Genomic DNA, 12,518 nt, shown 5'->3' on the forward strand with positions numbered 1-12,518 from the left:
TCTCAAAGCTCTTTTCCATCTCTATGTTTCTATGATTCCGTAACAAACTATCATACTCCGCATGAGATTTTAAAACTCTCACCCGTATATGCACTGAACACTGAAGAAAGGAGTGGGTGAGAGGAGCAACTGCTGAAAAAAAAAGACTTAATAATGAAAGTTAATTGAATGGAGTCTAGTTCAATCTACACTTACCATTAAGGCTGCTTCTGTCAATCAAGTTCGTGTCAACAGGCCAGTAGGCCCCATCTCCATGACGACCTGTTAACAGAAAAGCATGTGTCAGAAACAGCATGACAGATAAACTGATCTAAGTGAGATTTGCTGCTTGAAACAGTTTCTCTGACAATATTTAAGCCATTAGACAGTGCAGTGAAAAGTAACTCAGTATGTGCATGAGAAAATCTGTCATAAAAGTCGATTTTTAAAACAAGCTGAATTTCAAGCCTTTGAGAGGGTTGCCTTTTTAATTTTTTCCCCTCCAACATTCCTTGTTAAACTGACAAAATAAAGTGAGGCAGCCATATCAGTCAGAATGTTCTGCCTCAAAAGTTGACAAATCTGAAGAAAAAGTTAGTTTCACAGCACAGATGACAGACATAATATTGGGCTTCCTTTGCATATGCTCACTGATGGGTCCCAAATGACAATTCTTTGAGTGCAGGTAAATTGTCATTATTATTCTACAAGGTGACAGTACATCTCATCTAGTGTCTGGGTGTCTAGAATGCCTCCTTTTACTTGCCATGGAAAACGAATTTAATATTTGATTGTATTCTTGTATAGGGTAAGTAACCCCTGTATAATTCAGTTTATGAACAGGCTTTCTTTGGGAGATTATATTTAATATTGAATACAATCAGTAAGAAGAATGTCATAATTTTCTGCAACATATTAAGCAAATAATTATATCATTTTATTCCATTCCCAGATATATTTATGGGATTGCCATTTTTACACTGCAAATACATAAATTTCAAAAATGATATGATCTGATTATTGTTCTTAAGAAATTAGAAAAATTGTCAGAATTAATCATTATTGATTTTTTAAACAAAGAACATTTGCTGCATGTTGCAAGTTTTTCACAAAAGTGGACCATCTATAATATACACACTATACACATAAAGAAAATAAGATAAATCTGAGATTTTGAAGTAAACTTTTGGTATGCTTGTTGCAATTGTGAGCAATTTTAGGTCCAAATTCAAAATGGTGGTTATGGCCACCTTGAGCCACCCAGCTGATGAAGCTTTGCTGTTGCTAAGGACTACGCTTATGCCTTCCCCACTCTTGGTAGATTCAGCCTGTCAGGGTTGGTAGGGGGTAAGGTGTAATTTTGCTATATTATGCCTATCCTCCACTGGTGTAGGATCAGTTAAGGACTGTAAACCACTGATAGAATGTAGTCAGCTCTGGTTCAGGAGAGAATCTGAATACTTTGCCAGTCTACAAATACTATACCAGGAACACACTGCTAATATGGATGCAAAACAAAAAACAGTCAAGTAGCACTTTAAAGGCCAGCAAAAATGGTTTATTAGGTGAGCTTTCGTGGGACAGACCCACTTCTTCAGACCATAGCCAGACCAGACCAGACCAGACTCAATATTTAAGGCACAGAGAACCAAAAACAGTAAGCAAGGAGGACAAATCAGAAAAAGATAATCAAGGTGAGCAAATCAGAGAGTGGAGGGGTGGGGGGGAAGGTCAAGAATTAGACTGAGCCAAGTATACAGACAAGCCCCTATAGTGACTCAGAAAGTTCCCATCACAATTTAAACCATGTGTTAATGTGCCGAATTTGAATATGGATGCAGTTTTACTAGCTAATCTATGCTTTTGGCAGTATTGCTTATTCCCACCTTAGCTCCTCTCAGCAAAACATGCTGTGCTGGTAAAAGTGCAATTTAGCATTTATTACTGCATTTACATTAGAGGCTTCTGCTGGACCAACTACGTTGGTCAGGGATCACACACACTTCCATGCCCCTAACTGTTATAGCTATACAGCAGACATCTGTAGTGTGGGCATGGCTTGAGTCATGTACTTTCCCAATAGATAAGGAGCTGACTAAGTAGATGTATTATTCTTCTTAGTTAGTAATAAATCAGGGTCCTAGCATTGAGTCATGGAGCCCTGTTACTTCCATCTTTCAGATGAGACATAATAATGAGCTGATGACCAATTTTGAACAATACATAACTCATGAGTCTTTTTCAGATAAATTATATGGGGGTATTTAACCCAAAATGTTCTATTTAAATTCCAACTCTGATATCTAATGTTCAGCTATTTGAAATCCCCCATCAGCTGCAGGTGGAAAACCACTTCTTCACTATGTACCATACACTATTATTACTGTTGTGCATTGTTAAACAGTTGTTGCATTTTATTCTAGAGGTAGCTGTGTTTTGGGGGAAAATGAAGTGATTCCTATGTATAATTTTGTCTATCAGTTTCTAAAGTGCTTTGCAATGAAAGGAATGATATAAATGTAAGATCGTTATTATCATAGGTGAATTCAACATAATCATCTTTTCAATCAGCATAATTGCACAGCAAGGTCGTAAAATATTTAGCTGTAACAAGTATCAGGCAAAAGTGAGATGAATGTAGGAGGCACTGTAATTCTATTTACAAAAACTGCATTCTGTGGTAGTAATATTCCTGGGATTGCAGTAAAAGCTTTCAGTATATGAGGACAAATTTTCAACAGAGCTCAGTACATTATGTATCTCAGTGGCAGACGCTGGATAGTACTCAAATTTTTTTAAAAAAATTTTCCTTATTTAGGTGTCTAAGTGAGAACTGATCTCTTTTGAAAATCAAGCCCACCCTGCCTTCTTTAAAATCTGTCTTCACTTTCAGATATTAGAACTTTTCAAAGCATTCCTCATCACATTGATTAAGGTACAGGTTGAACCTCTCCAGCCCAGCCCCCTCAGAACCTAGCAGTACTGAACAAAAGAATTTGCCAGATCACAAGAGGTCAATATTGTCTAGCAGCATTACCAACACTTCCACTGATTAATGGGCTCTTAGGAGACATTTAGGGGTAAATTCCAGATAAATAATAGCAAAGAACACTGAGATCCAGGACTGGTGGCTGTAAAGAAAGTTCATGCAACCACAGAAAACTTAATTACACCATAACAAGTGGTTATCCGGTTAACTAAAATGAAGCCAGGTTACTGATGTTGCCAGATGAGCGTGTGCCAGACTAGAGAGTTTCTACCAGTACTGATAGTTTGGAAACTAGAGACTAATTTAAGGTTTCACAAACCTCATCAAATCGTGGACTAAATAACTATGCAAAGCACAAACAGCATGGCTATTTTGGAGTCTTCCAGACAGAAAAGAACTTCAGGATCATGTAGACTGACTTAGTGCACATCATAGGCCACAAAACCTACCCATTCGCCCCATAGTGATCCTAACAATCTGCATTATTTATAGTATTTATAGCTTTTGGGAAATTAAACAACCTGTGCCACAGGCCAAGTAAAAGGAAGGGCTGAGGTGCAGCAGTAGTTTGATGCCTGCAGTGACAGGGAATTAATTCGGTGAGACTTCTTCAGAACTCAACCAACTGAACTGCCCTACGGGCAAACCACAGTGAACCAGACAAAACTACGAAGACAGCAGAGATTCCAAAGATCAAGTAGCACTTACTACAGGGCCAGGTTAAAGCCCAGACAATTCAGGCAGAAGCCAATAGTCCCACCTCCTGAAGTCATAGGTTAGTAAACAAAATAAAGATTCTAGCTCTAATACTTCTTGAAAAAGTGAGCCAGAGGTAAGCAACACAATGATAACTCTCTGACTGGGCAGACATCCTGAAACAATAGCTCTGAAAGATGTAAATGGCATTGTACACCTTCCTGTGATGCTACTGCCAAGAATTGCTGTTTTAAAGAACATACGAGTAGCCATACTGGGGGCACACCTATGATCCATTTAGCCCCGTTTTCTGTCTCTGACAGTGCCAATGCCACATATTTCAGAGGGCAAGAACCAATCAGGGCAGTTTTGAGTGACCCAGCCACTGTTGTCTGGTCCCAGCTTCTGGCACTTAGATAATTAGGGACATGCAGTGCATGGAGTTCTGTCCCTGACCATTTTGGCTGGTAACCATTGATAGACCTATTTGCTACAAGCTGCTTAGAATGGCTCTGACAACACTAAGCATAAGGCAGGAGGAGAGAAGGAGAGGTGGCAGCTTTGCAGAAATTTTGGTGGTGCCCAGAATGCCCTGACCCCACAGCCCTCTCCCACTCAAACTTTCTCTACTCCCTACCTGCCTAAGGCTCTGAGAGGGAGTTTGGATGGGGCATGGATGCAGGCTCTGGGTGGGAGTTTGTGTCTTGGTGCAAGTTCTGAGTCTTGTGCTGACCTCTGAACAGCTACTACACAGTTTGTGTCTAAGACTACCTTTCTCACTGTCTCAACTCCTCCTACTGGATCACAGGACAGCTTCTTCTTCCATATCGTACTCTATTGTTTTGCAGGCTTGGGGTAAAAAAGTTGACACTTCTTGTACAATCTTCTCCTGGGTAGAACGCTTCTTTTCTCACTTCTCCCTCTTTAGTGGAGACCCTATGTTTCCCTGTAAACTCTGACATGCACAGCTGGCACAAGTCTGGGTATTTGGTACTCTTCAGTTTCTCTCTGGGTGCATCTACACTAGGAACTAACTTTGAAGTTAACTTTGAAGTTAGGCACTACTTTGAAGTAGCCAGCAGAGTCTACACACGTTTTCCCCTTACTTTGAAGTTAAGTTCAGAGTAGAGAGCCCAACTTTGAAGTCTTTACTCCATTCCCAGAAATGTACTAGTGCCCTACTTCAAAGTTTAACTTTGAAGTAGGGTGTGTGTAAATGCTCTACTTCAAAGTTGACTACTTAAAAGTTGTACTTCAAAGTAAGAAACTTCAAAGTTATTTTTGTTGTGTAGACATAGCCTCTGAGTTGTGTCATGGATGACAGAATTAAAATTAGGTGAAATGTGTACAAAAATTGCCAGCTTTTCAGTCAAATTATGCAGAAAGGGTGGTTTTAAGTTTAGCCATCACTTAATGTGAATGGTTTCTGACCTTTATATTTCCCATTTGTCTTCTGTCTTCAGCTGGCTCCCTCTTTTGAATGCTTCTATGACTTAAAGGCTACGTCTACACGTGCAGCCAACATCGAAATAGTCTATTTCGATGAATAACGTCTACACGTCCTCCAGGGCCGGCAACGTCGATGTTCAACTTCGACGTTGCTCAGCCCAACATCGAAATAGGCGCAGCGAGGGAACGTCTACACGTCAAAGTAGCACACATCGAAATAGGGATGCCAGGCACAGCTGCAGACAGGGTCACAGGGCGGACTCAACAGCAAGCCGCTCCCTTAAAGGGCCCCTCCCAGACACAGTTGCACTAAACAACACAAGATACACAGAGCTGACAACTGGTTGCAGACCCTGTGCCTGCAGCATAGATCCCCAGCTGCCGCAGAAGCAGCCAGAAGCCCTGGGCTAAGGGCTGCTGCCCACGGTGACCATAGAGCCCCGCAGGGGCTGGAGAGAGAGCATCTCTCAACCCCCCAGCTGATGGCCGCCATGGAGGACCCAGCAATTTCGACGTTGCGGGACGCGGATCGTCTACACGGTCCCTACTTCGACGTTCAACGTCGAAGTAGGGCGCTATTCCTATCTCCTCATGAGGTTAGCGACTTCGACGTCTCGCCGCCTAACATCGAAGTTAACTTCGAAATAGCGCCCGACGCGTGTAGACGCAACGGGCGCTATTTCGAAGTTAGTACCGCTACTTCGAAGTAGCGTGCACGTGTAGACGCAGCTAAAGTGTCCCAGCAGAAAATGTCTTTTCTCCCACAACTATAGGTCAACTGCCATTATTTTTAATACGTTTTAACTTTGCCTTGTCAAGTCCCCAAAACTTGAAGATCCCCATGACTATATACTTTCTTTTTTTGTCAGTTCTCCAGCATTTGTAAATCTGGCATCAGTTCTGCTGTAAGCCTGTCAGATGCTTTCATTGTTAACTCATTTCCCCTGATTTATGGTTAATCATTTATATTTTAATTACTGCAACTCCCTTATTTTCAAATTTCAGGTATCCCATAATGTCCTCATCAGACTCCACTCACTCCAGAAAACAAAATAATTTTGCTTCCATTCTGCTTAATGTTATCCATAGGTGCTTGCTAGGAAGACTCATCATCTGATTCAGCTGGGCCCCTTACCCTACCAATATTTTCAGCCCTATACTCATTTACCCCCAGACAAACTGGCTGAGAAGTAGTTTTGTTTTTAGCAAATAGAAGCTACAGGTCTTTTCCCTTCCCAGGAACTGGCCAGGTGGTGGTGGTAGGAGGCAGCATTTAGAGGTTTGGGGCAAATAGATTAAAAAACTCTGTCAAGGGTGGTGCTTGGTCCTGCTGTGACAGCAGGGGACTGCACTTGATGACCTCTCAGGGTCCCTTCCTGCTCTAGTAGGCATCCTTCAGTTTGCATAGACTATGGATCGCGCCCTTTATAGTTTCAATTGAGGACTTCATTTACAGCGTCTACTGTGACTATGAAGACCCACACGAGAGTGACAGTCCTTGTTGCATCTCTTGCAGATGTGGTGGGTGTCTGGCAAGTCCTTAGTGTGCTTTCTGTGTGCTCGCTTCTCCTCTGCTAGCTGTCTGATCCTCATCTCATCCTTCTGACGGCCCTTGTGTAACCCCTGCCTCCATCTGCTGCGGTCATCTGCTAGTTCTTCCCAGTTGTCCAGCTCGATGTCTACCTCTCTGAGGTCTCTCTTGGAGACATCTTTGTAGCGCAACTGGGGGTGTCCGGGAGGTCTTTTGCCAAAGGCTAGCTCACCATACAGGATGTCTTTTGGAATCCTTCCATCATTCATCCTGTGGACGTGGCCAAGCCAGTGGAGCCGATGCTGCCTGAGGAGGGTGTGCATGGTTGGGATTCCAGCTTGCTCGAGGATGGCGGTGTTGGTAACTCTGTCCTCCCATGATATTCCAAGGATGCGCCTGAGGCAGCGCAAGTGGAAGACGTTCAGCATCTTTTCCTGGAGGATATACAGGGTCCAAGTCTCGCTGCCATAAGGAGGGTGCTGAGGACGCAGGCTCTGTAGACTTGCATTTTGGTGTGAGTGTACAGCTTGTTATTCCACACTCTCTTGCTGAGTCTGGACAGAGTTGTGGCCGCTTTTCCGATCCTCCTATTAAGCTCAGTGTCCAACGACAGGGTGTCAGTGATGGTGGACCCGAGGTAAACGAACTCGTGGATGACCTCTAACGTATAGTTGTCAATGCTGATTGATGGGGATTCAGCAACATCCTGACCGAGTATGTTTGTCTTCTTTAGGCTGATGGTAAGCCCAAAGTCCTTGCATGCTTTGGAGAACTGATCCAGCAGTGTTTGAAGCTGGTCTTCTGTGTGAGACACTACAGCAGTATCGTCTGCGAACAGCATGTCTCTGATGAGGACTTCCCGCACCTTAGACTTAGCTTTCAGCCTTGCAAGATTAAACAGTTTCCCATCAGATCTTGTGTGCAGCAAGATGCCCTCTGTTGAAGATCCAAAGGCATACTTCAGGAGGAGTGCGAAGAAGATCCCGAACAATGTCAGAGCAAGCACGCATCCTTGTTTGATGCCACTCCTGATTCTGAAAGCATCCAATAATGCGCTGTGATATTGGATGGTTCCTCTCATGTCTTCGTGGAACACATTCTTCCAAACAAAGCCACAGCACAGAGTGTCGTGGAGACACCCACGCTCGAAGCACTGGCATCAACTAGACGTAATAACCTCAAAAACGTCCTTCTGACACGCAGCTATCATAGTGCTGACTGTGATACAGATCACTCGCTAGTTTGCTCCAAGTTCAAGCTGAGACCCAAGAAGCTGTACCGCTATAATCCTGCTGGAAGGTCCCACATTGACACCAGAAAGACGGCAAACTCGGAGAAAGATGAAAAAGTTCAGAGAGATCCTCCAGGAAAATCTGCGCAGTGGCCCTGGGGGCGCTGATGTGACATCCAAATGGCAACATCTGAGGGATACAGTTTACAACACGGCCTTGTCGGTGTTTGGAAGAAGAGCTAGAAACATGAACAACTGGTTCGAAGCTAACTCCAATGAGATGATTCCAGTCATTGAAAAGAAGCACGCTGCACTCCTGGAGTACAAACGCTCACCGAGCCAGAGTACCCAGCAAGCACTTAGAGCGGCCAGAAGAACAGTACAGCAGACAGCCAGGCGCTGTGCCAACAACCACTGGCTCCAGCTATGCAGCAGCATCCAGACCTGTGCTGACTTTGGTAATCTCAGAGGAATGTACGAGGGTATGAGGAAGGCATTAGGACCCACCCAGAACAAGATGGCACCTCTGATATCCAAATCTGGTGAAGTCATTGCTGACAAAGCCAAACACATGGAGCACTGGGTTGAGCACTACTCCGAGCTGTACTCACGCTAGAATGTTGTGGTTGACGCAGCCCTCGATGCCGTCGAGCTCCTACCAGTAATGGGCGAACTGGATCAGGAACCGACTGTGGATGAACTGAAGAGAGCCATTGACAGCATTGCACCAGGAAAGGCCCCTGGCCAGGATGATAATCAAGAGATAATCAAGCGTGCCGTGGACACACTCCTGGAACCCCTACACGAGCTACAGTGCCTGTGCTGAAAAGAGGGTGAGGTTCCACAGGATATGCGCGATGCTAACATTGTAACGTTGAATAAGAACAAAGGAGACAGAAGCGACTGCCACAACTACCATGGAATTTCCCTCCTAAGTGTCACTGGTAAACTGTTCGCTCGCGTCATCCTTGGCAGACTCCAGAAGATTGCTGAGAGGGTGTACCCCGAATCACAGTGCCGATTCCGCGCAGAGAGGTCTACCGTTGACATGGTCTTCTCTCAAAGGCAGCTGCAGGAGAAGTGCAGGGAGCAGAGGAAGCCACTCTACATAGCCTTCATCGACCTGACCAAGGCCTTTTCACTTGGTCAGCAGGGATGGTCTGTTCAAACTGCTCCACAAGATAGGCTGTCCTCCACGGTTACTTCCTGCTCTATGAGATATGTATACCAATGTAAAAATAGAGGTGCCACTGGCACAGGCTTGGACTAGCTGATGGAGCTTCTACTCCCTTGGTCTGAGCTAAAGGAGCCCTAGCCTCCGCCTCCACTGGTGCTGCAACATCCATGCTGCTATTTGCAGGGCACTAGCACACAGCTGCCTTTCCAGGCTGAGTAGTTGCCCGTCACCTGCAGAGTATACAGGGGCAGATTTTTCAGGAGTGTTCATCTTGTTCAATGTTCTCTTCTTTTGGCAATCTGGTCCTCAGTTGCCAGATTGAGAGCTGTGGAGTGCTAAGCACAATTGCAAATTTGGTCCTTGTTTAGGGGTCTAAATGAAGGTAAGCTCTTTCAGAGACTTAATGTCAGCTGAGGGTGCCCAGCACTTGAAAGGCTTGCCTTGAGACATAAAGCAGCTGCAAGAGAGAAGGTCCGAATAAAAATGAGACTCTTCTAGCAGCTTAGGAGAGGAAGCTCAATGTGGATTTCCAAGCTGCCACTTGGGAAACTAGCTATGAATGACAGCAAGGTCATACAGGTTGAACCTCTCTAGTTTGGCACCCTGGGACCTGACTGGTGTCAAATGAGAGAAGTTGCCAGACCATGGGCAGTCAATGTTGTCTAGCAGCATTACCAACACTGCCACAGCTTAATGGGCTCCTCAGAGACATTTAGGGGTAAATTACAGCTAAATAACAGCACAGAACACTGAGAGCCAGTACTGGTGGCTTTATGGGACCAAGGGAAACTTGGCCACACCCATGATAAGTGGTTGTTCAACTAACTGAAATCATGCCAGATTATGGATGTTGCTGGATGAGAGTGTGCCAGACTACAGAGGTTCAACCTGTAAGAGAAACCAAGTCAGGAAGGCTGATGGACAGAACGAAGCAATAGAGTTTGAGCCTAGAACTGACAGACAGGAATTTGCAAGAAGGAGGAAAATGATTACCAGGAAACCCACTGACAGGAAATCTACTCACAAGAGCCTGCAATAATTTTTGTGACAGACAGTGGGCTTAGAAAGTGGGCTGGAAAAGCCACACAGGGAAGTAAGAAGAAAGATAAGATTGACATGCACTATAATTACTAAACTACAGATCAAGGCTGCAACTCCGCTAGCTATTCTTGAACAGGAGGCTTGCTACTGTTTTTTGGACTTGGACCAACAAGATGTGAAGATGACTCTGCACTCAGCCACGGGGAAGGATGCCAAAGTCACTCAATCCGATTCTTAGATCTGAGTAAGTCTGTTTTTCTCCACTCCTGTGGTAACCAGGATTCTTACCCCTGCTCCTACAGACCTGGTGTAAGGAGTATGGCTAGGGTGTTACTCAATTCCACTTATCCTCAGTTGCTGGAATGGCCTCTTAGAGGTGATGGCATCTGGGCATACATTAGATCAGCTCTTGTAGGCCCCAGGGTTGGCTGATAGGTACAGGGGCTGAATGTACTGGGGAGCAGGCCTGGCATGAGAGGGACACATCCATTCTCTTTCCATACTGGCTGAGCAGAAATTTCGTACCCCTGTTCACACTGCTTATGTGTCCATTGCTTCCAGTTCTGAGCCATCCAGCTCTCCCTTGCCTCAGAAAGGGGTCTGCAGCTGGAAAGTTGTTTGAGAAGGTATGTGCCAACTCAAGCTTGCTCATGTTCAACAACATTTTAAGTCCACCATCTACACTTCTTTCATCATGACATGCATAGAAGTGGAGGCTGCCATGCCACGAAGGTGTAAAGACCAGAGCTTAACCTCAAACACCAATCAGTTCCTTGTCACAGACTCTACTGCTCACCTGCCTAGCTTTGACCTACCATGTCATCAGTTGCTCCTTCTTAACCATTTCCAGACTGGACAAGGCCTCCGTGCAGCCAGCCAGCACTGCTGGGATCTTCAGAAAAATCCAAGCGGAATTGGAAGAATGTCTGCCGACCAAATTCAGCAGTGAGTTTTGAGAGCTCTACTTGGACACTACCCATTATCTCTCAGCTCACTGAATATGCAAACAGTAAATAAACAAATTTGTTTAGAAAGCAGCTGTCTGAAATTATCCTGAATTACTCATCTTTTTACCTACCCTATGTTCACAGTTTCCAGGAGAGATTTCAGTATAATACGAGAAGCCTGGAGCTAAGAGAAGCTTCAGCAAAAGCTAGAGGACAGCTAGCTGCCTTCTGCTGTGACAGTATGGGAGCAGGTTGCTGTCTCTAGGCTGACATCAGGCAGTAGATGTACTGGCAGTTGCTTTCATACTGGCGGCAAGGAGCCAGTAAGCAGAATAAGAAGACAGTTTCTAGTTTTCATATAAATGATATTGAACAGTGGATGGTTTATGCTTCAAATAGCCAAACCGCAACATGCCCCTGGTAATTCAAACATACCAAAGATTGAATTACAGAACGTTCCCAGCCTGGCTTACAAACCCTACTCCCCCGAAAGCTAAAACAATTAGTGCTCTGTTTATTCATGAAATCAAAACCACTGAGGTGTAAAATGACAGGTGCACTGCCAAGTATAATGTATTCATTCCCTACCCAGAAAAGTCAAAATCCTTTGAACACCTTCCCATATGCCTTCTGAATGAGCAAAACCACCATTTTCTCCAGGGTTTTGAGACAAGTCTTGGTTTTCAGCCTTGAGTGATCTTCCACCAGTGATTCTGACACTAGACTAATCTGAGAACTCCCTTGCATCCTGCCAAATATGCTTATTAGATCAGATATTCAGCAGGTGTAAATTGGCAGACTCTTCTGTTCCATTGTGTTTTTAAGGTTTATAAATGATAGCTAATGACTCCCCATTGGATCTGTATATTGTGAAATTATTTCTAATGGTAGTACATTTTATACACGTTCCTGCAAATTGCTCAAGTCTTGGGGTATGAACAGAAGGATAATGTCATTTTAAAATCTGACCTCTGCTCAACACACAGCCTAATTCTATTTTTTGAGTAACACAGATGTATATGCTTGCAAATTGAAACTAACCAACTCTGGAAAGCTCAAAGGAGTCATTATATAGATGATATATTTGAAGAAGAAAAAAACCTACTGAATTAAAGATATGTTCCCTTTCATTGAACCTTACAGCCAATGACATATATCTTACCTGAATCCAAACATACAAATAATCTTGTCACCAAAGACACAATTGTCACCAAAGACACAACTTTGGAACCAATCTTAAGCCTACATGCAATTGTTACCATTTTGTCATTACCTACCTATATTCTAATTTGTGCATCTCCAAGCAAATACAGATTGAAACATTTGATAGTAACTGGCTTAGAATAAAATGAAATTAACTAACCTCTTCATCGCCCACTGTCCACTTATTCCAAAACAAAATCATAAAGTGAAACTATTAGACTTAAACAACTCTTGCTACTCAGCAAATTTCAGAGGCTGTTTCTACAGGCCAGACC

General features: G+C 43.8%; 1 protein-coding gene across 1 annotated transcript in view; it reads right to left on the reverse strand.

The window, feature by feature from the left end:
• DCC (DCC netrin 1 receptor) overlaps positions 1-12,518 on the reverse strand; it is a 588,079-nt gene that overhangs the window by 66,721 nt on the left and 508,840 nt on the right. Inside the window, 1 exon segment of the mRNA XM_074995966.1 lies at positions 196-261. Within this exon segment, the coding sequence (XP_074852067.1) occupies positions 196-261 (66 nt within the window).

This window comes from Carettochelys insculpta, chromosome 5 (assembly GCF_033958435.1).
Source record: "Carettochelys insculpta isolate YL-2023 chromosome 5, ASM3395843v1, whole genome shotgun sequence".
Classification (NCBI taxonomy): Eukaryota; Metazoa; Chordata; order Testudines; family Carettochelyidae; genus Carettochelys; species Carettochelys insculpta.